Raw genomic sequence first — 27,522 nt, forward strand, 5'->3', positions numbered from 1 at the left:
CTCCTTTGGTCATTTTGAATCAAATACAGGTATTTTCTACTAATTCAATCCTTGTGTCATCTTGCCAACCCCGTTTTGGTATACCCACCCTGGATCTGATTTATCAACTCTTAGGTGAGAGAATTATTGAATTTTTTGGGATGGGGATAGGACTTTTTTTTTTTTTTAAGTTGTAATGAAATATTGTAAGAGAGTATTATTTAAAGCTTTAGAAAACATCTTCCTTGAAGGAAAAAAAATCTTTTAAAAGGCCTACTAACTTGGCCTAATTACTTGAATTAAGGAAGTAAGACACTTTTGCACTGACTTTGAACAACTTTCTTGACTTCCTGCAAAGAGGAGTCTTGACAGTATTTTTGGAGAAGTTAGTAAAACCGAATCTGACATCACTACCTAGCAGTTTCTGTAGCTACCAGAGTGGTTTGTTCTTAGGGTAACAGAGGAGGAAATTGCTCCCTGTGTGATAAGACAACAGCAAAGAGTATGCATTCATTTCTTTTATTTTTGACTCAATTTCACAAAGAAAACCTTTTGCAGAGATAACTATTATTTTGCCTTTCAGAAGGACGCATGCTGTTTCATAGGAATATAGCTGATTTCCAGATATGACCATGTACTTGTGGCTTAAACTTTGGGCATTTGCCTTTGCCTTTCTGGATGCAGGAGTGTTTGTTACCGGTAAGTACAAGTATGTTAATGTATTCTTAGTAATATTTTTTTTTTCCTTATGGAGAGACATGGGTTTGAAGTAGACATAAAAATAAGTTAAGTGTTGGTGATTGAAAATGAGGAAGCTCACTCTAAAATGATCAAGGCTATTGTAGTTCAGAGAGACAAGTCTTGCTATGTGACAGAATACATTGTTACTGTTTTAAAAGGCATAAATGTTTTGGGGGAAAATCACAATTTAAAAGAAACGTTGTCTATCTGTATCTTTGTTTATAAACTATTCAAGGATATTACAAAAGCAATGTTGTTACTTAACCCTCAAATATGTGAATATAAGTTTATGAAAGTCTGAGGAAATCTTAATGACAAAGTAAGTGAATTTTCATCCTTTTAACAAAAAATGATTTTTTTAAAGTCATAATATAGCTTTGGTTGCATATAAGCCATTCTTTTTTGAACTGGAGTTTGCTTCCTCAAAAGTAAATTACTACTGAAATAGTTTTATTAAATACTTAGCTATATGATAGCTTAAAATAATATACTTGGGAATTTACAAAATATTAATTTTATGCATATTCTTAGCACAGAATGTATTTTAAAACAAGTTTTTGGTTTCCTCCTAATAGTTTTAATGGTCATTTGCTTCGGAAATTTTTACAGGGCCACCGCCCTTCCTGGGTGTGGGTAAATAGTAGAGCCTTGATGAGATTAAAAATGCTTAAATTCTTAAGAGTCATGCAAATGCTGTATTCTATAGGAAAATGTAATGGGAATCTCAAGTACTCATTTAATTTGAAGATCTTGGCATATTTATTATCTATTTAATGGACATTTATTGAACAGTTTCGGTTTGGGTCATGAGTGCATCTCCGTTGATTGTTAAATGTAACTAATAAATTGATATTTAATATTACTCCTTATGATGTAGTATCTAAAAGCTGTTATTCATTATTGAAAGGATATTAAAAATGGCATTTTTGTAGACATTTCAAATAAGTTTTTAAAAAGGGGGAAAAATTTTTTTTGAAAGTGTCGCTTACTGGAAGTCACTCTGAAATCTGTTTTTGACTTTCCGCTACTCTTCTTTCCTCTAAAAGGCAGGATAGTAGCTACCTCTAGAGCTTGTTATATTGTCAGTTGATATTTTGTGTAACCGAGAAGAGTGGAAAGCGCTGTAAGATACTGTTTTGTTTTTAACTGCAAAGATGGGTTAAAATTTGTTTATAGAGAAACAACATTTTGTCTTAATACAGAAAATGTTTTTCAAGTTACCTTTTCTATAAAGTTAGTTATCATGACCAAGACCAAATTATAACAAATAATGATTTTAACCAGGCGATACTATGTATATTATCATAAATCAGAGTGAATATTCATTGAAAATTCCCACTTAAGAACTGTTGCAAAGCATTTTTAAATAAGCACAAAGAAACACTGAAGTATTTTGTAGGACACAGAACAAATCAACATAAAAATTTCAACTCACTCTATTAGGGATTTTTACCATAAGAAATTTCTTTCAATTTATGATCAAAATAAAAATATAAAACTATCCAGAAACATTTAAATCAATTGTGCTGAATAATTTGTCCTAAATAAATGGATAGGTATACATAGATTTATTTTGAAGGATCAAGTTTTTCTACACTTGTTTGTACAAATATCAAGAGCTAATACTTTTTCTAAAAGGCATTGAAATGTGTACATATTTTTGGAAAAAACAAAAGAATCATATTATCTGTGTCTACAAACCTTATTTAACATATAAGTATAATTATCTGTGTCTGCAAATCTTACATTCCATCCTTTTAAGTTCAGAGAGACATTTTGTGATTCAATGTATGATTTGGGAAGTTATTAATCTTTTAAATTATATATATTTCCTTATTATCAGCTAATGAGTTTGATTGTATGCTTGATTTTAATGTGTTACAATTGAGTTCAGTGAGCATAGGAAGTATGCTCTTTAAGGGAATAAAAACCAGAGCCAAATGTAGAGAGACATCAATTAATAGATAAATATATGTACAACTCAGATGTGTTATTTAATACCTAAAATAAAAATAGTGGCAAGGCAAAATGAAGCTTTGCCATGGCAACAATGCTGGGTTGGGTTTTACACAAAAGTTTGTAATCTCTGTGCCTCTTTGCCATGATAACTGGAAAACTTAGTTGAACATTTCTAAATAATTCTAGGGAATGATGATTGTTTTTAGAACTCAGGTAGGGATGAGTGTTTTCTGACTTTAAAAAAGGAGTAAAGCTAGGTAAATCTATCAGTCTATAACATACCAGCCAGGGTATACAAGTTATATTATGTGAGTCATAACAGTTTAGATTCATTTCCTGCTCATAATTCTCCATTTTCCCAGCTACATTAAAATAAATATCTCACATTATAAACATGTATTATGCTTGCACATCTCAGACTTTCAGTGCAAATTGAATTTAATAAGCAACCTTACTAAGATCTAAATACTCCACAATTTAGAGATTTAAGGATATGAAAGTTATTTTTTATGAATCTTGTACATGTATTTATTTTTTATAAAAATCTGTCTGTGATCCTTATCATTGCTAGAATTTGAAATGCATTTTTTGATGGGGGGAGGGAAAGGGTAAGATGGACTTAAGGGTCTGTCTTTCCTTTTCCTATCTTTTTCTATATAAGTAAGTAGAAGGGCAGTGTGGTTAGTCTGAGCTAGGTCTTTTCTCTGTTCTGGGGTACCTACATATTGATATACAAGCACATATCTATTCTAGTGTTTATCTGTGAATCATAAAGTACACACATACACATATCTACTTATCTACCTTCTGGTTCTTCATATTTGTCTACTTTTAAACATTGGGTTTTTATGGGCTTTAATCCTTGGCCAGTTTTATTCTTATTTTCTTGTTTTCTGTTCTCAGAGTTTGATATCATTACCTGCTAAATATTGGTGATCCTGATTTCCCATTTCCAGACTCATTCCTCTGAGGGGCAAAAAAAAAGGGGGGGGAAGAGAAAAATGAAAAAAAACTGAGATATATTTAAATGCTCCTCAAGTCTTATAATTTTGCTTTTTAATAATCTCTAAAATCTTTTCCCCCTTCTTCATCTCCATTGACATCACCTTAATTCATGCCTTTATCACTTTTTGCTTGGAGTATTATAGTTTCCTAATCTATCTGCAGTCTCATCCATTTCTTTCTATACTCTACACCTTAAAAATATAAAATGAAAGGAAGAAAAAAAACCCTCTGATATCTTCTTATTGTCTTTGGCATACATGCTAAACTCCTCGTCAGAGCCACTGGGTTCGGTGAACTAGGAGCTGGGCCTGGACTTGGGCCTGGAGCTGGGCAGAGAGTATTTTGTCTTTTTTTTTTTTTGTATGATTCATTAGCCCACAGGAGGCAGTTTCAACACTCTGTTTCACTCATCTACACTTCCTCAGGACCTGGAAGGCTCTGTGCAAGTCCTATTTCCTCTTGAATGTTTTCTTCGGTCACTCATGCCAGAAAATCTCTCTACCGAAATTGTACATGTTTTGCCAACTTTCCGTGGCATTTTTTCAAATACTATTTCAATTTTGTTGTTGGTGGTGGTGTTAGCGTTATTATTTACCAATCAGTGATTACCATTACTTCCATTGTAACTGGTGTGTAAGCACAGACTATGTCTTATGCCTTTTTCTGTATCCTCTGTACCTGATTTCTTACCAGACACTAAAAAGTTATGGATGTTTTTTGAAAAGACCAAAGATTATAATAATGAAGGGGAAAGAGGAAGAATACAAAAAAAAAAAAAAATTCCAAAACAAAGGATCAAGGAAGAGAGAAATGAGAAAAAAAAAAACAAAACAAAACATTGAGCGGAAGGATAGAGGGAGTTAGACAATGTCATCAAGGTTAAATAAAATCATTTTGGATCTGGATTTTTATAGGTTTTGATTTTTAAAAATTTGATTTATTCTTATTATTATTATTTTGCTATTTCCTTCATTCATCTCCCTATTTTCCCTCTTATCTGGAAGACCTTCCTAATTTCTCAAAAATCCATAGCTCAAGAATGTTATTCCTAAATACTTCTTGGCCTACTCTTGGACATTTTTAGTAATGGCATTTCATTTGGTGGGTTAATTTTGTTCTTCAGATAGAGATGACTGTAAGAAGAGAAGTAAGGAATCAGGTGGGAGAGGAGATACTTCTCTACCATGGGGACCAAAACCCAGGGAGTCAGGTCCAGTCCTTGCAGATAGAGTCGTGGACACTGGTAGTGTTTTGGGACTGCTTTCGAGGGCTCACTCTATGCACTGCATTCTGGGCACACAAAAAGCTTGTTGGGAGTTTGGGCATCATTTCTTACTAAGATAACATGATAGTGAATTTAAGTTTGAGTAGGTAAAAAGCAAATATTTATAATTAGGTTGATTAATTTTGTAGGTGAAAGCATAGTGTTAACACACACACACAGCATTCTGATCAGATCATGTATGTGTCCGTCACCTTGGTGCAGAGAAAAAGATTTGTCATCACTGAACACCTTTGATCTTTTTCAGTCATCTTATAAATTTATGGGAATATTTACACAGGAGAAAATTGGAATGGAAATTGAACTTAATCTCAATTTAAACTTAGTTTCATTCTAGTCTTAATATCTGTGTCTGTATTAGATACCCAGCTCTATACTAATTGCCTATTATTAAAGGATTAATGCTCTAGTTTTATATACATAAAGATAATACTCTGTAGGGAAGGATGAGGAAAAAAATGAAATAAGACAAATCATAAGTGACTCTTAATCTCACAAAACAAACTGAGGGTTGCTGGGGGAGGGGGATTGGGAGAAGGGGGGTGGGGTTATGGACATTGGGGAGGGTATGTGCTTTGGTGAGTGCTGTGAAGTATGTAAACCTGGCGATTCACAGACCTGTACCCCTGGGGATAAAAATATATGTTTATAAAAAATTAAAAAATTTAATAAAAAATATAATTTATAATTATAAATTATTAAAAAATATAAATTTTTTTGGAAAAAAAAGAAATATTGCAAGCTATTCATTCAGCCATATGATGTGATATCTATTTCTCCATAATACTGAACTATATAGATCTATTTTGTATACAAGGTCATAACCAATATTTAGATAAGAAATATCTAATCATTGCTTAAAAATTTTAATTTGCATTCATTTTTATATGTCTAGGTGCTACCTCAGTTTCGGTCTGTCAAGAGTCTGGGGGAGGACTACTGTAAGCAGAGTATTGTGGGTTCAGGAATAACAGCAAAAACAAGAAAAGATAAACAGAACTTGGACATAAATACAAAATATAAAGTCAGTGTTAGTGAACTACATAAGCACCTTCCATGTGCGTTCATATCTTTAACTGACTGAAAAAATAATCAGTAAGATTATCAATGCTTTTATTAGATTCTTTTTTAAAAATATTTTATTTATTTATTTGACAGAGAGAGAGAGCGCGATCACAAGTAGGCAAAGAGGCAGGCAGAGAGAGAAAAGGCTCCCTGCTGGGCAGAGAGCCCCATGTGGGGCTCGATCCCAGGACCCTGGGATCATGACCTGAGCCAAAGGCAGAGGCTTAACCCACTGAGCCACCCAGGCACCCCCTTTTATTAGATTCTTTACTGAAGACCCACTCAAACAACTTTAACATCTTCCATGGTGCTTAGCTATATATACAGTGTTTAAAGATTCAACATCTATTTCCTAGTAAAAATGAGCCACAAATACCTGAAATGAAAAAGTTATTTTACTAAAACTTCAATTTCTCTTATATATACTGCATGTGTAATAAAATTATAACTACATGCAATGATATTCCAATGAAAATGATTGCCATTCATATATTTAAAAAACTACTTCCAACCCAAATGTGAACAACTGCAGGAAAATCATCAGCCCTCAAAAGAGGTGATCTGCTAATAGTGAGGCACAAATCAAGAACAAAGGGCAACTCAGCATCAACACATATGTATTAGAAAATGAACAGCTACTCTAGCAAACATAACAAAAAGCTCTAATGTGCTAGAAGAAATGCGGCATTGTAAATATTAATAATAATTAATTGTCCTGATAGTCATAGAAAATAGATTAGAGAATCCTATATAAATAATAATGATGTTAAGAGATAACAAAGGGATGAAATCATGGCAATAAAATGTGGTTACCATATTTTAAATATCTCCATTTAAAGAAAAAAAACAGTAATTTGTTTAGTGATAAAATCATCACTAAGCATCATAGGAAATGAGGTAGGTGCCATTCTGTGTTGGAGATGGCATTTAGATCGAGAAGCATTTTAAAAATCAAATTAAATGAATTGTATGATCTCAGTTCAAATCACTTTCCATCTCTGATACACAGTGTCCTCATCTATAAAGTCCTATAAGCATTAACATTGAGAATATTTGTGAAATGCTTTGAAAACTATGAGATGTCCTGCAGAGTTACGTATTATATTTACACAATCCCATAAAATCACAGCAGTAGCTATTTATTATTGACACAGGATTCCAAATTACATCTCTTTCCTTGAATGGCTCGGAGGAGATACAGTTTAAGGCTATGAGGTAAAGGAATAAACCCTTAGAGATCTTTGAATTCTTTGAACTTTCCATCCCGTTTTAGGGATTTTTCAGGCTATTCTGGATGTCACCTCTTAAATAGTTTGTAAATCCAACTTTTTGCTAGAGATTCTTAAGTTTTCTTATTGTGACAATAGCCTGCAATTTTGCCTCCCTTCAATCCCTAGTGTGTTCTTACTTACTTGTACTAGGATAATCTCTGTAAAAGGCGAAACTTACCTTTGTATAATTTTCATTCAGTGGCTCCCTATTGGATAGAGAATAACTGATCCCATGATTTTGATCCCAAGGATGTTTAAGAAAGTAAACATTTTATTAGAATATACCTATATTTATGAGTTTTCCTTGAGAACTGCTTTCAGAGAAAACAAAACAAAACAAAACAAACTCATTAAGCGAAACTAATTCCCTGAGCATTTTTATATAACCTGATTAAATCATTACCAATTTTTTCATTAAAAGAATTTTACTGAACTTATGTTCCATAGCATGACTTTTCATTCAATTTTTATAATTAATATTAAATTCATGAATCAATTTTTTTAATCCACATCCAATTTTACTGATTATAGACATGCCTCTGATAATTTTCCTTTATGCTTATGATATTTCTACGTGAATTTTTTTTGGTCAAATAATGCAGATCTAAATTTCCTAAAAAGTTTTAATTCTTCTATTTAGCCAGAAACAGCATTACTTCTGCACAATTTTAGCCATTGCTTCTTTCTTTTTTTTATTTACATTTCAATATGACACAAAATGTAATTGATCTAATGTATTTACCTCCATCAAATCTTAAGTTGTGCAGTATTAGACATTTTCTAATTTATATTGTGCTGATATAGCTATCATTAACAATCATTTTGTGATTGAGAGCTACATTTTGAGATTTCAAGTGTTTTGATTACTTCTCAAGTAACCAGTGCAAACTTCAGAAGTACTTACAAGACTGCTGTATAGTCTAGAATCGCATTTTAACTCTCATTCATTTGCATAGCATTCTTCTTATTAGCTTACACACCTTATGCCAACTTCTTACTGGTTGGTACAGCAAAAATTAGAGAGATTAATTAATGTTTTCAATATACATAGTAGGTGAGATCAAAATAAGGTGTCAAATCATCCTACTCTTGTCTCTGCATTTAGAAAAAATAAAGCTATTAGCATGGTATACACAACTTTAATTTAATCCCGCCAGATTTTTATAGCTTTATCTGTAACTTTGTGACATGTACTATACAGTTGACCCTAAACAATGGAGATTAGAGAGACTGATGCCCTACACAGTCAAAACTCTATGTATAATTTTGATTCCCCCAGAATTTAACTACTAATAGTCTACTATTGACCATAAGACTTCCTGATAACATAAAAGTTGATTAATGCATATTTTGTATGTCATATGTATTATATATTGTATTCTTGTGATAAAGTAAACTTGAGAAAAGAAATGTTAAGAAAATCATAAGGAAAAAAAATCAGTAATACTGTATTTATCAGAAAAAGTCCACATCAGAAATAGACCTACACAGTTCAAATCAGTGTTGTTCAAAGGTCAACTGTATACTCCTGTTGTAACTTGGATTTTCCTAAAAATATAATGTTTTCTTTTCTTCAAACTGCTGACCAGGCTGTTTCTTTTTACCTCCACTTTTTTTCTTTTTTTTAAACTGGGCAAATTATAATGCTCTTTAAACTTTAATTCAAGGGTCACTTCCAATGGGCAGCCCTCTTGCATGTTGCCTGCTTTTCCAGTCCTTTCACACCTGGGCAGGTGTTCATGATGATCCCATGAATAACCCTCTTGGAGATCTCTTTACCTGGCTTTCTCTCATATAGCTGGTGAGCTTGTGTAGATCATCATTGGGTCTCTGCTTATTTATCAGTAAGCCCCTGCAGGTCCTTGAAACTTGTTTGTTAAATGAGTGGATAGGTGTGAGTATAATCTAACCCTGTATGAAGAAAGCACTTAACAACCCACAAAAGTGATTTTAAATCTGTCCTTTTGTTGTCATTATTACAGTATTTATAGTAAAGTTTCTACATGATGGAAAAGTTCAGGAAATAGAAGGAAGAAAAAATTGCTTAAAATCCTTGCTCACCCTTTTTCTTTCCTTCTTGCCTTCTATCTCTGTTTTGATTAGTTCTGTGTGTAAAATGATTAAGTGCTATTTGTAGAATTGCACATTACATTTTTTTCTCTAAGTGAACCATGATTATTCTAGGCAACTTGAGAAACACAGAAATGAATAAATAGGAAAGTAAAAATCTCAGGATTCTTGAAACCCATCACTAAAAACTTTCTGAATATTTTATTTCACCAGTCTAGCTAAATCTGTTTATTTGCTCATTCATTAATTCATATCATGAACAAATATTTTATGAGTACTTTCCCTGTACCTTCAGCTGGGAATGCCATATTCTATGCCCATCTTTGGGAAGTCTATACTCTCATTGTGGCAGTGGCTGCTTGAAGATGGGGTTTTAAATCTTCCAACTTTTCCATAAGCTTTCTCCTCAAAGTAATAACATACCTTGCAACAGATGATTAATTCTTTTTTTTTTAAAGATTTTATTTATTTATTTGACAGAGAGAGAGAGATCACAAGTAGGCAGAGAGAGAGAGAGAGAGAGAGAGGAGGGGAAGCAGGTTCCCTGCTGAACAGAGAGCCCAACGCAGTGTTCGATCCCAGGACCCTGGGATCATGACCTGAGCCGAAGGCAGAGGGTTAACCCACTGAGCCACCCAAGCGCCCCCAGATGATTAATTCTTTTCTCAATCTATACAAATTATAGATTAAAAATTATTATTTAAAATCTGCATATAATACACTCTTTAAATAAAAACTCTTTTCTTACCAGACCACATCTAGGCCCCTGTTTTAGATTTCTTCTGCAGGCTTTCAGTTATAGAAGTTCTGAATCTGCCAGAGTTGTGCAGGTTATTATTAGATATTTAATAAATAAAGGTGATAGATGTGAAGACAAAAGTCCCAATTCTCTTTGGTTTGTTTGCTTTATGATTTGGCCTGAAAATAAAAGCTTTATTTAGAGAGACATGTTAAAACATACACATGTGCATAGCATGCAAATAAACACTTAAATTATTTTGGTGCTCTTCCCTAACGGTTTTCCAAGGTTTTCGGCTAATAAGGGCTGATATTTCATCCTGGGTCAGTCTGATTCTTGGTCCATTCTTTTTCGACTGGGTTACTCAGACTTCTTTGTGGTTAGCCTAGTGACCAGGTGATTGAGGACATGACCATTTGATGGTAGGCAAATCACACCAAGACTGCACAGTGGTTGGTAGTTTCTCAGAGGTCATTTGTGTGAAACATACATTTCAGCCCCATGCAGTTTAGTTAGCTACATAGGTAAAACACTGGGCACCCAGCCACTTCAATATTTTTAGCAAGATCTAAGTCACCTAAGATTTTGTCTCTTATTAAAAAACAAAAGACATCTTTGATTAATTCATATTTACTATGAATGTTGATGCTGCATTAATAATACAAAAGTAATGTTGCCATCATCTTGAAATGGAGCTTAAGAAGGTACACCACTGAGTCTGTCTGAGGGTGAGTGATATGATGGAAAGAATGGATTTTCCCCAAACTAATTTGTTTTTTATATTACATAAAGTGAAAGCCATTGAATAATTTACCAAAGTATCTAGAATTTTTTTTGTTTTTGAAGTGCAGGGGAAGTAACTTGACCTTTGTTAAATACTTTGATCATGGAAAACACATGAGGTTCTCATCTTATTCCAGGAAGTGTAGACACTAGATAAGCTTTTTATGGTTATCCAAGAGGCATATTAAATGAATCTGGTAAAGCTGTCTTATAGTTTTCTACTCCAGGGACAGGTTGGCTAAAACTCAAGGGAGAGGAAAGAATAAAAAAATATGTTTATTGTTTGGTTACTGTGATAAATGTGGGCTGTCAATGAAATGACTTAGGTCAAGTATTCTACCTTGAATTCTTAGACTTAGGTTTCCAAATCCCTTTTTTAGTTTCTAACCTAAGATTTTTAACTTATGCCCTAATAAGTCCTAAGTCTTTCTATTTTTTTAGTGACCATGTTTTTATTTTCTGAATTTACTGATGGAAGCTTTAGGTATGTTCAAAGTACATTGTAGCTAAGAAAAATTAATTAAGCAAAAGATACCAGTTCAAAGCATTGACTGTGGGAGAGAGTGATGATATGTAGGAGGTAGGTAAGCAAAAGAAAAGGGCCAGGGAGCTGATGAAAATAATTTAAAGAAATAATACTAGAAATATTGGATTCAAATCAGCTCTGACCTTCAATGTGCTTAAGAAATCAGTCTTTGAAATGTTGCTTGGATTCCATTCTGAGCTGTCCAATTAGAAACATTACCTTTTAAATCCTCAGTTCCTTATCTGTATAATAGGAACAATGGCAGTAGCTATTAGATGAGATAATTTACTCATTGATTTAGCCATTTTTAAAATAGAATCCCTATTATGTACTAGGAACTATTCTAAGTGGTGACACAGTGATAAATAAAACAGAAAAGGTACCAACTTTCAAGGAGCTTAATCTTAGTAAAAGAGATAACAAAACTAAGTAAATAACTGAGAAAGTTTCAGATATTGATAAGTGCTGTGAAATAAAACAGTGTAACATGATAGAGACAGGCCAAATTGGGGAGTGACTGGTCTTTTAGACAGTGATCAAAGAAGACCTCTTAAAAGTAGTGTCATTGGGCTGCTGATATTGGGTGATAAGATTTGTAAAGATTTTTGTAAAGAAGAACGGGCAGGTGCAAAGTTTCTTCATAAAAAGCAAAAACTTGGTGGGTTCAAAGCAAGGAAAGGAGGTCAGGTGCTTGCAGTATGGTGGGTAAAGACTGAGTGGTTTGTGGTGAAGCTGGAGAGATATGTAGAAGGGGCAGGTCCTACAGGGCCTTGTTGGCAATGGAAAGACTTTGGATTTTTACCTTAAGCATAAAGAGAGTAAGCTATTTAGAAGTTTTAAGTGGAGAATGAGATAATCTTTCATCCATGTTAAAGAGACTATTCTGGCTTCTGTGAGAATAGATTGGATGTGAGTTATAACCTGGAGACAAGTTAGGAGCCAGTTGAATTGGCGGAAAGAAGAAAAGGGGTGGTATCTGGACTAGGTGCTGACAGTGGTGGTGGAAAGAAAGGACACATGTATATAGAATCAAGAGAAGTTGCTGTGTGGAAAAAAAAAATAGGAAGTTATATAGAACGCCTCATCTTTTCCTCATGAGCAATTAAGATGAGAAACACCCCAGTTGGGGTAGGCAATCAAGGGTTCTGTTTTATCCATATTAATGTTTGAATTCTCATTAGACACTCAACTAGAGATATTAGAAATTGATTGGAATTAAGAGTGTGGGACTCACTAGGACTAGATTGTAGTCAGACATTTGGAAGTCACTATATAGAGATGGAATTTAAAGCCAAGGAACTGAGGACCTAATTCTGAGCCCTGGGACACATCATATTTGGAGGAGTTAAGAGCAGGGATTAGGAAAAGAAAAAGTGAGAAGGGGTAGCCAAAGTGAAAAAGGGAAAAAAAATTTGCTATGGATATTGAGAAAAAAAGCTGATGATTTAATGAGAATCCTGCCAATTTCACATAAAAGTCGAAATTTGTGTCTTTTGAAAGTTTGGTTGAATAGTAATTATAAGCATACTAATTATTGTCAAATATCCTTATTTAACTTTAATACTGGCACAAAAGTAAGTTATGAAAATAATTTGTAACAATATTCATAAGAATTAAATATATATGTATATTTGTGTGTGTGTGTGTATATATATATATTTACATGTATAATATTTATCTCCCTTGCTAGCTCAGCTATTCGAAAAAAGGGGTATCACTTAAAATAATATTTTAATAAAATTTGTGTAAAACATATTGAAAGACTAATATGAATTATTAATTTAATTGAAAATGTCTTGAAAAGGTAACACTATTGAATTTCTTGTTTGGTATATTTTGTTTTGGTACACCTTGATAAAAATCTTTAAAGATCCTATTTAAGCTAATAGATGGACAGGTTAGGAGGTTTGTTGAATATTAATTATTTCATAAAAGGCTTATTTCTAAAACAAATTTTAAATCTTTCATTTCTTTGAGAAATTTGAAAAACAATTGCTTATTACTTAGGCTTATATTCAGTAGGACCAAAGAGCCTTGATAAAGAGTTTACAAATCAGAATTTGTCCTTTTGGGGACATATCTATGTTTCTGAATATGTTTATATATTTATATACATATATATGCTTATATAAATATATATATTTAATAAGATGAATTGTTAATAAGGAAAATAGTGCTACCATGTGCCATGTGTTTTCAACACTGTATAAATGTGATCTCATTTAACTTAAGTATACATATACAAATCATTATGGAGTCTAGCTTATACGTATCTTATATCAGTAAAGTTGTTAATTTGTTTCCAGATATTTTATCATAAAACTTACTGATTATAATATCCCCAAAGGGAATAGCTAAGCTTAATTTTTCTCATTCTAATTTTAAACACTAAAATTGAGAAAGAAGGAGTGAAGAAAGGAAAGTACTAATGAGCTCCTCCCATGTGCTTGGTACTAAGATGCTTCACCTGCATTGTGCTGTTCAACCTTATCTTTCTTTCTGTATTTTGTTTCTAATGGTTTGGAATATTAAATAAATGTTCAGATAAACCTCAGTCACCAGTGTGAACAGAGGAAAACAGAATTATGGTTAAACCCAAAGAATAAGCGATCTAAATATTATTGACATTTGTTGTTCTATTAGGGTATTTTGTTCAAGTTCAAAAATGGGCACATCAGATGTTTGGGTAGTTTACTCTGAGTTCAAAAATGAGCTCATATTGAAAAGGCTTAGCACGGGAGAAAGTTGTGCAGCTTTCTCTTTCTGCCTGGCTTCATTTTCACAAGGATATAAAGCCATCGTTTAAGTCCATCTGCCTCAAAGCTTGTGAGAGACAAAGAGAGAAGAGAAGGGTGGGGGGCAGAGAGAATGAATGAGAGAAGGTGAATCCATTTATTGCAAACAATATTTTAGTGTGTGGAAAATAGATAATCATGTATGCAGGCACTAACATCAGTGAGTTCGAGAGCATAATTTGCTGTAATGCAGAAAATCTAGCTGTATGTAAATAGGGACATAAAAAGCCTAGTAAACCTAAGTAATCCATTTTAAGATGTGTGAGCTCAATTATGCAAGAAAATGTCACTATTTCTCTGCCCCCTACTTTGAGGATAAAAGTTGGAATGATGGAAATAACTTACAATCAAAAAAAAAAAAAAAAGAAGAGAAAAGAGAGGAGTCAGTATCATTTCAGTGTGCAGAGTTGTGATACCACATGGCAACTTAAGAACAAATGGAACCCACAAGTCCATCTTCAGGTTCAAGAAGGAGAGGTTCTCACACAGAGGAAGATTAAACATATTTTCAGGGTGATCTAAAACAGAAAATCACCAAAGCCTTTGAAATAAAAAATTATCCCTGTTCTAAGAATAGAAGGTGGTTTTATGTTGAGGGCAGCTAGAAGGCATGGTGGAAGAACTATAGAGAATGGCTAGTGGGAGATCAAAGGCAAGTAGAAGCTCAAAATTCTGGAAGTGGAACAAGTCAGATACAACAGAAGGAGTACTTCAAAGACAAGGAAGCAAGAATAATAAAAATATCTTTAGTTGTCAAATGTAAAATTTGTGCCAGTTTTGTCACATTTTATTTTTCAAGAGCACTGTAAAACCAAAGACATTTTCTGTTCACATCAATCTGATGATACATATTTTTCTCATCTATCTGAATTAGTCAATTTTCCAAAAGAAAAAAAATGCATCTTGCTCAGAGTCCAAAATGTCTTTTCTTGGTTATCCTTAATAGAATGCCTTTTCTTAAACTAAATTTTAATATTTACATTTCTAAGTATAGGGTGGCCATAGAAAATGAATGAGAAATCACTTCTTGTAGTAGAATGAAATGGAATGAAAAAGGGATGGTTGTATTCTTTAAGCATCTGCAAAACTATACAGGAGTGCCCGAGTTCTGTTATTACTATTATAATTAGCTTCTCTTTTGGTGTTTCGCTTTAAGAGTTGGAATCTTGAGATAAGGAATAAGAAATAGTTTGCATATTAATCTAGAAATCAAAGTACAGAAATATAGAATGTTCAAACCACCGTCATGTGGATTCTTATTTTGTAACTAAGTCACCCTACAAAGATCTGTATTTGTTAAAGAGGTGATAGACTAAAGAGAAGAATCAGTGCAATCTACGATGCCTTGATTTTGTAGAATCTTTGTTCTGGTATATGTTTTGTCAATTTATGAAAGACAGTGCTTACCATGGACTTGTTTTTTGCTAAAATATGACCTTTATCACCTATTTAGATTTTAAACAAAAAATATGTACATAATGGTGTTTCTGAAAAAAAAACAAACAAACCATGAATATATTTCTATAATTCCTTTAAAACTAAAACATGATTCATTTAAAAATTTATTCTGGCTTTCCTTATCCATGATTTTTCTCTGAATTTACACTTCTGAAAGATATCTGATACCATAACTTGTCCTTCTTCGAGGTCTCCATTTTATGAGTTAATATCTGGATTTGATGGCCAAGAAAACATTTCCTTCCACTGACTTTTCTAATAATCTTCTCTAACAGATACACATGCTTCATGTTTGTCAGTAAAACTGATATAATTTTCATGCCCAATATTTTACTACATGATTAGGGAATTTTTTTGGCTAGTTTTTAAAATACATTTTAATTTTGTATGAAAACAATATTAAGAGCCAATCTAAAAAATATTAGAACCACAGATGTTTTCCTTTACTGTGTTCATTGATTTAAGATCCACCAGCATGTTGTTAAAATGTCCAGAGGTTAACAATAATGATGGCAAATGGGGCAGATTAAAATTCTTTTTTGTAAAAAAAAAAAATTTTTTTTGTTTAAATTTTATTTAAATACCTTATTTTAATTTATTTTCTTCTGACTGAAAAAAAATGGAAGGAAACACTCTGACACCTAAAATTTCTCTCTCGCGTTTTATAATAAGAGGGAATTTGAAATTAGGATTTGGGGGTTATAAGGCACCCCCAAAATTTATTCACACAAGTTACAAGTACTAGTTTTGTTTTCAGTGAGGAGAGGACAAGGATACATTTTCTCTTAATGTCTATTGTCCTATTTTACAACTGTAGCAATTGATCTTACTGAACACTTCAGTAAGTAAAATACAACAGGTAATAAACAACTTTGGTCCCTCTCTCCCTCTAAATACAGGAGTATAAAAATGAAAAATTTTAAAAACTGATCAATGTTTCTTATCTATAATATTTAAATTGCTAAGAATGAATTTACAGATCCATAAATACTTTGGAGAATTTTATCTCAGAAAATATATCAGTGGGTATCAGTGAATTAATTAACCCATTCAGTGAGTTAATTAACAACACTGCTGTTTACATGACATATTTTTTTATTTTTATAGTCTTTGTGTTGCAGATATATAGTCAAAATCATTTAATATATACACAGGATATAAAAGGACAATAAAAACTTGTCTTCACATTAAAAAATAGTGAAGTTGTTTTTAATTTTTTGATAATGCATTTAAATTTTATTATGTTCTTCACTGTTTACTGAGAGTCAAGCATAGTTCAAGACACAGGATTCTATCGAAGTAGCAACAATATTTCCTGCCTTTATTTGGGTTTGTATTCCTAGAGAAGAAATTTTAAAGAAAGAGAAGGAGAATTTGGAAATTCGGAGACCACAGTAACACAAGCCATCAGTAATGACACAATAGTACAGTTTTAGAGAAAAAGGAGACTGGAAATCATCTAGTTTAACTCATCTATTTTATAAAAAATGTGAAACTGAAACTCAAAAACATTTAATGACTTGCCCCATGTTTTACTGAAAATGAAGGAACGTGGTCCAGCATTCCTCTAGTGTACCACGAGGTTTTACCCACTTATCAGGTTTGCCTGATATAATGAAATGAGATTCAGATTGGACATTCAGGGACAAGTTTTGAATCCTTCATCTATCACTAATTCATTTTCACTAGACTTAGACTTTGGAGGTGTTTGATAAATTATTTAACTTACTTAAACCTCAATGAAATTTTTTCAGTGAAATTAATTGCTTAGTTCAATTTCTCAGTCTCAACTTGATTGATAGGTTGGCTTGGATAAATGAGCCATCCCAGTGCATCGAAGGATGTCCGTATCCCTGACCTTTACAAACTGGAGGCAGTAGCTCACCTTCGTCCTCTCCTCCCGCAACAGTCATGACGAGCAACAAAAATGTCTGCAGGCAATCAGTGTCTCTTGAAGACAAAATTGTCAGCCCGCACCAGCTTTCTTTAGAAATACTAATTCATTTGAAATCATTTCTTTAGGACTTACCCACCTGTAACACTGTGCTGTTCTAGACCACATCTTTAACTCTTGGATGCTTCATTAGAAAGCACTCTCTACTAAGCATTATTCCCTGAAGTTTGTTGTATACTTGTTACAGTGACCAAAGGGAGCATGATATAAAATTTGGAAACAAACAAACAAAAAAAACTGGAAACAAAATAAAAGAGCAGGGACTCCAGTATGAAGCATGGGGCCTACTTAAAAAAAAAAAAAAAAAAAAAAAAGAGAGAGAGATCAGAGATCAGAAATATTCACAAGTAAGAAATTTATAATAGTAATGAAATATTAAATATTAGAAAGGTTTAGGAAGACTTAACAAATGATATTAAGGTTTTCAAGGTAATTGGAAAAATTTTTTTTCATGTAAGTATTAATCTATGTATTTACCAGTTGTACTGAAAGGTACAATGACAATTTAGTCATCCTAGAGACTCATTCCAAATCTTAGGTGTCCACTATGCATATTTCCTTCTAAGACCGCTTTAGCTGTGTGGGGCAGTGATTTCTGGTAAGATTTGCTAGAATAAATATGAAGTATTTCATAGTGAAAAAGGTCACATCCTTTCTTCCTTTGCACAGGGAAGAAATAGATTCCTATTACCCTCAGTTTTAAATTACCAGATTTGGTTGCTTCCTCTTCTTTCTCTCCTCCACCCACATTTTTCCCCCAAGTGGGTCCAGACACCTGCCAACAGAAGATGAGAGCCTCCTACAGAAACAGTGTATGCAGGGGTGCCTGGGTGGCTCAGTGGGTTAAGCCTCTGCCTTCGGCTCATGTCATGATCCCAGGGTCTTGGGATTGAGCCCCACATTGGGCTCTCTGCTCAGCAGGGAGTCTGCTTCCCCCACCTCCCTGCCTGCCTCCCTGCCTACTTATGGTCTCTGTCTGTCAAATAAATAATCTTCAAAAAAAAAAAAAAAAAAGGAAACGAAAAGAGAAGACAAGAAAAGAAACAGTGTATGCACAGGAGATACAAAGGGACATTGGGAATTTGTGTCTAGCAGTTGATACCTGAACAGAGAGCTAGTCTGATGAGCTGGGCTTTGCACCACAGAGTGACTCTGTCATACCTTGCTACAAATTGCCCCCAAGGAGGTTTACCCACTTGTTTTGGGAGAAATACGCGTCATGGCAGTGGTGTGGAGGGTGGGTGCACAAGGAAAATTTAGTTGTTAAAAAACGAGAGCTGAGAGCTCAAATAGGTTGGTTATGTTTTGCCAGATGAAGATAAAACTTGAGGCAGCCACATCCTGTGACTAGAAATTGTTAAAGTAGGCAGACTTTTATCCAGAAGTAATAGTGAAGTGCCCAAGAGAAGGAGACTAAATTAGAGAGAGGAAATCAATTTTTTTAAATTGGAAGATCTTTTTCTTGGTTTTATGGAATATTTTAACACCATGAGGGAATCAAGATCAGGTCTCGCTTATCATATGTATGTGTATTCCTATCTAAAATAAATATTGCAATTTGTCTTTTTTCCAGTAAAGCAAAGTTTGGACTAAAGTCCAAAATATTTCATTACTGTAGCAGAGAGAATGAGCTTAGTCTTTTTACCAATTACAGGGTTGATAATTAATATTTCAGGAATGTAATTCTTCTAATTTTATTAGTTGATAAAAAATGAATGGAGAAAAAAATCTTTTTCTGATATCCAATACTGTCATCGGGTTACTGGTGTTTTAGATTTTTTTTTCCATTAAAGAAATTCAACTTTTATAAGCCTTACTATTTTCTGTTTTTACTGGTGCCAAACAGTAGAGATTTAATTTTCCTCCCAAGCTAAAATAAAGGATGGCATGAATAAACTACTTTTTAATTTTAAATAAAATAGATTCAATATAGATATTCACCTAAAATCCCAAACATACCTGAATTAAATTATAGTCAGTTTTATGGATGAAAATCAACTGTCATTTAAAAAAATAAACAATATTTTCATTTTTATCTCTGTTGCTACTTCTGGGTTCTGACTGAGTCCGGAAGCAGAAGTTGCAAAACATTGTGAGAAAATTTTTGCCTTTTTTTTTTTTTCTCCACCCAAATGGAAATACCAGAAGTCTAAGAGGAAAGTCCATTTTTGCTAAACACCCAATTCAGTGTTGCATCTCTGTTGCCGTCTTCAGTTACCTCTTTACAACTACCCTCTATCCATTCAGAATTGCTGCTCATGTTTTAACATCCCCGTCCTCATTCTGAGAGAATTCTTTTGGGTTTCTTGTTGCCATTGGCTACCTCTGTACCCCATGAAAAACAAATGCACTGGTAGCATCTTTTCCATAATTATACAGAAATATTCTAATTATAGTTACCCGATGAATGTGTTAAACTGAGCTTATCCACATAATCAGCTTTGTGGAATAGCACAGTTTTTTGTTTTGTTTTGTTTTTGTTTTTTCCTTTTTCCAGGGAAGAGTTGTAAAGTCATATGGATTGCTGTCATCCTATGTGCCCACAGGGGTGTCTTTCTGATCCCTGTCTCACTGGGATGCCCTTCTACTTACTTTTTAGTTACTCTGTATGATATTATAAGCTCCACTGAGACAGAAACTTTTCTTTTGAGAGAGAAACTTTTCTTTATTTGCTTCTGTATCCTCAGTGCCTGACATTGGAGAGTAGTTTTTAAACACGTATTTACTGAATTAATAATGAAATGGATGAGTGAATGAATGAATGAATGAATGAAGCCCTATAACTCTTTGAGACAATTTGGTATCATGGGAATATTTTGGACTGTTTTGTGTAGATAGACCGATAGTCATGACTGACTGATATTCTGATAGAAGAACGGCAAACTACTGAATTTGAATATTATTTTATTATGTTACTTTCTTATATAAGGAGGGGATAAAATAAGGGAATATATGGATAATGGTATTCATGAAAGAAACACAGTACCACAAATGCTTCACTTCCTTGAGACAGAATGACATGGATAGCCTAGAAAGTTCACTCTGATTTATCAATCTTTGGTATATGAAAAAAAAATTCTATGTAAAGTGGTACAAGTTGTGACACTTTTTTGCTTGACCTTTTACAGATGAAGATAACACATTTTCTATGCGTCTTCCACACTTTCCTGTCCCTCTCACCCCCCAAAAAGGTGGTTAACACTTTGGTATTTGTGATACTGAGTGGAACATATCACACACACACACACACACACACACACGTGCACACACAAACATACACACACATAAATACCTATGGCAACATGACAAGACTTAAAAGAATTGCCTTTATGTTCTTCTTATTCTACTTTTTGGAAAATTGTGATAATTTGGGCCTCCAGTGAAGACTTTAGAGAGACTAGCCAGTTTTCTGATTGTTTTTCATAATAATCAGAAAAGAATACTAGTTCTCCCTTCCCTTTGAAGTAAAAGTCTTTAGAAGAAGAAGTAATTTTTACCCCAACCATTGGAGAATGTTAAGTTGAATACATGATATGGTCCTACCTTCCAAAAGCATATAGCAGATACCTACCCTGGCAGCCAGCATTCTGCCTTTGGTGTGGTACATGAACAAAAATTTTTCTTTTCTTCCAGATAAGATTTTTCAAAATTAACATTTTTTAAAAATTCATAATGATGAATTTAAATCAAGGACCAAGTTACTTCAAGTACAACGAAACTTTCAGAGACGTGACATTATATTTCATTAAGGTTAGAAACTTGGAGGCTAATTAAGATGGACCAATGACACTGGGGCCTAAAGTAGGATCCAAGTTAAGTCTTTAAGAAAGAGGTAGAAGCTTCTTCATAATTTGACTTCTGCTTGTCACCACCAGGCACAGGCTATGTCATAGTAAATCATTTGCTTATTTCGTAGGAAAGACATCTTTCCTACAAACCGTCAATATACGTATCACTTGATGCCAGGGAACCGAATACAAAGCAGTGATAAGACACGTGCCCCTCCCCATGTGCAACTTCTTGTGTAGGCTCCCCCCACCCCCAGACCGTGGAGGTGTTCCACTGTGGAGAAACGGAAGAGACCCACGCTTACTCCTAGGCCACCGTAGGTGGGGACTATCTGAAGGAATGAACAACGTATGTTTGATGACCAAGCCAATTTGGGCCTGAAGGATATTTTGCTTAATTTTTCTGTGGAACTAGTGCATTAGTTTCCAGGCAAAAAAGAATATTTTGGCAGTTTTTCCTTAAAATGCATATAATTATATGGAACCCCTGTCCGTAGACATATGACCGTTTCTTTAAGAGAGGGTCCTGGACTTGGAATGACTGTGCCAAAGACCAGGAACATTTTAAGTCTCTTCATGCATATTAATAAATGGCTCTTCAGAATATTTTTCTTGCCTTGCAATATCTGAGTTTCCTTTTGCACGTACTTGCTAGAGTTTAATTCATCATTTTAAAACGTATGTTAATTTTATAAGTGCAACTGGTCTTTCTGAAAGTTTCTGCCTTATGTTTAATTTGACTTCTATTGTTTTTTCATATACCTGTCATCACGTGCATCCCTTCTGTGAATCACATTCATGTGGTTTACATGTTTGTCTTTTGTGCAGCGGTGTTTAATTTTTTTATCCCAAGTTTTATAGAAGAGGAGAGGAATAGATGTTTTCTGAGTTGATACAAATGTTAGAACCGTAAGTCGAGGTTGTCAGCTGTGATGGAGTCTAGGGGAGGAATCGTACGTGCTTCTGTCAATGTTCCTTTTTGAAAAACTCTTGACTATTAGTTTCTGGAATGTTCAGGGAATACTTGGAAACCATGATGGAGAACAGCATCCATCTGCCTAGGAAGAGATCCCCTTATGAATTCTAGGTGACCTTGGCAGTAGCCCTTGAACCTTCTTATCTTCTTCAGAGAACTTAGCAATAGCACAATGACTCAAAGTGCACTGGGTCTTGCACTGGGATTCTTCACTTTTGGCTTCACTCCAAAACTCCCACCCCTAACCACATGCCTATCTACCAACTTTCACAGCAGCCTTATGAGGACAATATTCTCTGTAAGCTCCTTTCTCAATTCCTGTTGGAGGGGCATTGTACCATCTGGATGAAAGAAATCTTAGAGGCCACAAATGCCAATGTGTGCAATCCCTTTTACTGCAAACCCTCACTGTTTGAATATAAATCTAACTACTTTTTAAAATGAAAAGCATAGTTTAATGGTGACGAGCTCAAATTACTTGAAATTTGTGGCTTCCATATCTCCTATGCCATGACTGAAACTGATGGTTCTCAAACATTTGAATCTCAATATACTGTAAATGGTTTTAAAAAGAAAATAAACTCCATTCTTAAACATAATTATAGACCCTGAGGAATTTTTCTTGATTTGGGTTATATGTTTATTTATTGTAATGAATATTAAAATGGAAAAATTTTAAAATACTTATTTACTATTTAATAATAGTAAACTTGATACATGTTAATATAAATGGCATATTTTTATAAAAGATAATGACATCACAAAGCAAAGGTTTGATAAGAATTGTGGCACTAGTATACATTTTTACAAGTCTCTTTAATGTCTGTCTCAGTAGAAGGATATCTGGAGTCTCATATCTGCTTTTACATTCTGTCTGATGCAATATCATATGCCATGCAGCCTCTAAAAGGACCCATTTTCTACTAGTAAGGGGAAAAAAGGTCTATAGTATCTTAGTATAAAAATAACTTGAGGGGCACCTGGGTGGCTCAGTGGGTTAAAGCCTCTGCCTTTGACTCAGATCATGATCCCAGGGTCCTGGGATCGAGCCCCACTTCGGGCTCTCTGTTCAGCAGGGAGCCTGCTTCCTCCTCTCTCTCTCTGCCTGCTTCTCTGCCTACTTGTGATTTCTGTCTGTCAAATAAATAAATAAAATATTTTAAAAAAATTTTGACCTTGAAATCACCTTGGGGAGATCACAAGGTGATCTTCACAAGGGGAGAACCCCTTTTGTTTCCAGAATACATTTTGAGAGCCAATGACTTAAACCAATTAGATAAAACTCTTTCCCTCACAGCTGCATAGACTAGGATTATACCTTCTGCCATGTAATACTATTTGAAGTGTTCAAATGTATTTCTTGTATCCTCACACACCTCTTTTTTAGAAAAAGATATCTTACATTTTCATATAAATTACATATGGCATGTTATACATCATCCCTTCCTACCTCCTGCCCTCGGGTTAACCTCTTCTAAGTATTCCTAGATTTCAATTCCATTCTTAAAGTAAGAGATCCTAGACTGAACATAGCAATTCAAGGATCTGTGATTGATTCAACAAACACATGCATTCCAAAAACTGGCTGTCGAGAAGCTACCATGTCCATCTGGTTAGCCAACTTTTTATATTGTATTAAATACTAACAATCTCAGAGTCAGACCTTATTAGGTTCGAGTAGTGTGTTTCTTCCATACTGTATTGGTTACTTTAAGAATAACATCAATAAGACTAATCATTAAAATTATTAGACAAAAGTTAGTACTTGACACGTGCTGGATGCTGTACTTAATGCATATATTCATTCACTCATCTAAATCTTACAATAATCCCATGTACATATATTTATTTCTCCCCTTTTATAGATAAAGAATGAGAGGTACAGAGAAATTAGATAAATTGTTTAAGATTACATAGCTAATAGAAAACAAAGCCAGGATTTGATCCCAAACAACTCAATCCCAGAGTCATTTCAGGTAGAAATTTTCTGGGAGCTATGTGTTTAGATAAACATATAAAATTATAAACCTACATTAGTATAAACACAAATATCAGTATTTATTTAAAGATTTATTTATTATTTTAGAGGGAGAGAGAGAATGCAAGCAGGGGGAGGAACAGAAGGGAGGGAGAGGGGCAGAAGGGAGGGAAGGAAACAAGCAGACTGCCCACTGAGCAGGAGCCCTACACCTGATTTGGGGTCTCCATCTCAGGACTCTGAAATTATGACCTGAGCCGAAATCAAGAGTCAGCCACCTAACCGGCTGCACCGGTCAGGCACCCATTATTTTAAACTGGAATGTCATACCTAAGAGTGGCTTATTTGGCAGCAATGAGACAAACAGAAGTGGTTGGAAAGAGAGAAAGAGAAAGAGGAAAGAAAAAAGGAATTATGAAGACTGCTAAACCTAAAAAAGCATCCTCTCCTTATTCTGGATACTCTTGCCTTCCCCCCGCTTCCCCCGCCCAGCTCTAAATCCAGAGTGATTCTCCCCACATTGACCAGTTTCCCTCCCTCGCTTGTAAGGACGACCTTCCAGATTGCAGATATTCTTAGCTATTCGACAGCTGCATTTGTGTTCTTTAAGCATACCTGCATCTGTAAATGTCGCATTTAGATGTTTTCACAGGAATCATGAATATTGTGGTTTCTCCTTTAACGTTGAGGACTTTGTTCTGGACTAACCACTCCTTTTGCGCAGTTGCTATAACTATGCCCTGTGCCCATTGTGCAAATGTGGGAGAGAGGAGCCACATTACCATGGTCCCAGCTTGAGCAGTAAGCCCTTTGCCATGAGAGATATGGAGCATGTGTGCCTTACTTCCCAGGTCTCTGCACCTAGGAAATGCAACAGACTCCCAAGTCTGCGATCACTCCATTGTCGACTGAAGATATTCTCCCAATACAATAGCACTGCAGGCAGGATTGAATTTACAGTGGCTTCTTCTGTGTAATTCTGAATTCCCTAGACCTGAGACATGCTGAGTACACCTGCTCCCCTCTCTACCTTGCGTCATTTCATTCTTTTCAGTCCATTAATGGAGCCAACCCAAGCTGGAAGTGGTAACAATTTGAATAATAATGGTCTTTAACTTTTTATCTTTCCTTATAAAACACACACACACACACACACACACACACACACAATTCTGAGAGCACTTTTAGCTATAAGGTTTTTCTATCTCATTAAATGAGCTTAAACTTCTTGTGAAGTGTAAAACGGCACAGGTGGGTTTGTGGAAGTAGAAGGAAATAATCCTGAGTCTGAACAACTTGAGGGACTGGTAGGCTTCTGGAATCAGTCAAAGGAAACTTCGCTTCAGAACTTCCTTAGTCTAACAGATAATGCCCTGACCTGGACACTGAGGACATGGTTGATTAAAATGCTGGACTTTATTTTTAATTTTTTAATTTTTTTTAAAGATTTTTAAATTTATTCATGGGAGACAGAAAGAGAGAGAGATTGGCAGAGAGAGAGAAGCAGGCTCCCCGTGGAGCCAGTACCCCGACGCAGGACTGGATCCCAGGACCCTGGGATCATGACCTGGACCCAAGGTAGATGCTTAACTGACTGAGCCACCCAGGAGCCCCTATTTTTCATTTTTTTTTAGAGGGTGGACTTTAAAATCTAGACTTCCTGGGTTTAAAATGCAGCTCTACCACTCTGTATTTCTTTGGAAAAGGTGCTTAACCTCTATGCCTCATCAGTAAGTGGCGATAATCTGAGTAGCTACCTCACAGGTACTAAGGAATAAATGATGAGCACAAAGAAAGTCTTAAATTTATGTTAGTAATTATTATGATCATTGCTATGCTATTATTATTTTCATTTTTATTCCTTTTTGCATGACAGCATGTTACCTCTCTACCAACAGGAGAATACAAATGAAATAACTTTTCAATATTAGTAATAGCAATAAACACATTCAGTGCTTTGGAACTATGCCTCTCCCTCCCCCACCCCCCTTCACATGCCTTAAGGTCATCTAAGGAATAGGATGTGAAATAACCAGATGATACCCAGGCAACAAGGAAGGAAATTGTATCATTTAAGGCAGTGTCTACTATCACTTTTGTATATCCAGTTAGGCTTACATGTTTTAAGAGAGTTGTTCTGGGGATAATTGAGGTGAAAGTGTGAGTTTTCAGTTTGTTTCTTTAAGATAGTGCCTGTGGCCTGAGAAATAAGGAAGAGACCATCTTCCCACAATTGAAAGGGAAATGTGTAACAATGGGAAAATATTTATTCAAAACAAAACAGCTGTTTGACATGAAGTTTGCTGTAATTGTGAAGTATTTTGACAGCATCAAAAATTATTTGGTTGGTGAGAAAAGATTTAAAGTTGCTATGTGTGTAGAAAAATCAAGTCCCTACATCTATTTCTGAGAACAGGTTCCAGAGAACATGGTTTTTTTCCTTGTACCTTATAACTATCTCATTGAGACCTACTGTAGGAGCTGTTTCCCTTTAGAAAACAACTGTTTTTTCCCCTTTGTCAACTAACAATTTTTTAAAAGATTTTATTTATTTATTTGATAGACAGAGATTACAAGTAGGCAGAGAGGCAGGCAGAGAGAGAGGAGGAAGCAGGTTTCCTGCTGAGCAGAGAGCCCGATGCGAGGCTTGATCCCAGGACCCTGAGACCACGACCTGAGCCGAAGGCAGAGGCTTCAACCTACTGAGCCACCCAGGCGCCCCTCAACTAATAATTTTTAATAGTCATGTTACTTGATGACAACATCAAGTAGAATGGTAATACTTTTTGAAAATTTTGAAAATTCCAACTCAGATATGCCATGAGCTGTTTTCCATCTTTGTCTCAGGAATTTATGTCAGGCTTGTGTGTGCAAAGCTCTGGAACAGGCTGTTGGGAAAAGAACACAAAATCTCCTTTCTGAAGCCAACTTGACCCTGAGGGTTGCCAGATTGTAGGAGAAGGTCTTACTCTCCCACTGGCCTGGCTCTCCTCTGCATGTTCTGTATAGTTATAACACCGGCTGAAGTGCTTGCACAGCCTTTTCCTTTTGACCCCGCGATACTCACATGGCAACAGTGGTTAATGATAAGAGGAAGAAAAAGTACAATCTTTATCCTCTTGAAGCTGATGTTCTGGGAGACCCATGATAAAA

General features: G+C 34.7%; 1 protein-coding gene across 4 annotated transcripts in view; it reads left to right on the forward strand.

Moving 5' to 3' along the window:
* The first annotated feature begins 380 nt into the window (after positions 1 to 380).
* The window catches only part of PTPRC (protein tyrosine phosphatase receptor type C), a 125,641-nt gene continuing 98,499 nt past the window's right edge, over positions 381 to 27,522 (forward strand). For all 4 annotated transcript variants that reach the window (XM_044267547.1, XM_044267548.1, XM_044267549.1 and 1 more), the window contains exons 1-2: positions 381 to 481; positions 563 to 678. In XM_044267547.1, coding sequence (XP_044123482.1) covers positions 606 to 678 — 73 coding nt within the window. In that variant the 5' untranslated portion in view covers positions 381 to 481; positions 563 to 605. The remainder of the gene's footprint in view (positions 482 to 562; positions 679 to 27,522) is intronic.

The sequence above is a fragment of the Neovison vison genome, chromosome 10 (genome assembly GCF_020171115.1).
Source record: "Neovison vison isolate M4711 chromosome 10, ASM_NN_V1, whole genome shotgun sequence".
NCBI lineage: Eukaryota > Metazoa > Chordata > Mammalia > Carnivora > Mustelidae > Neogale > Neogale vison.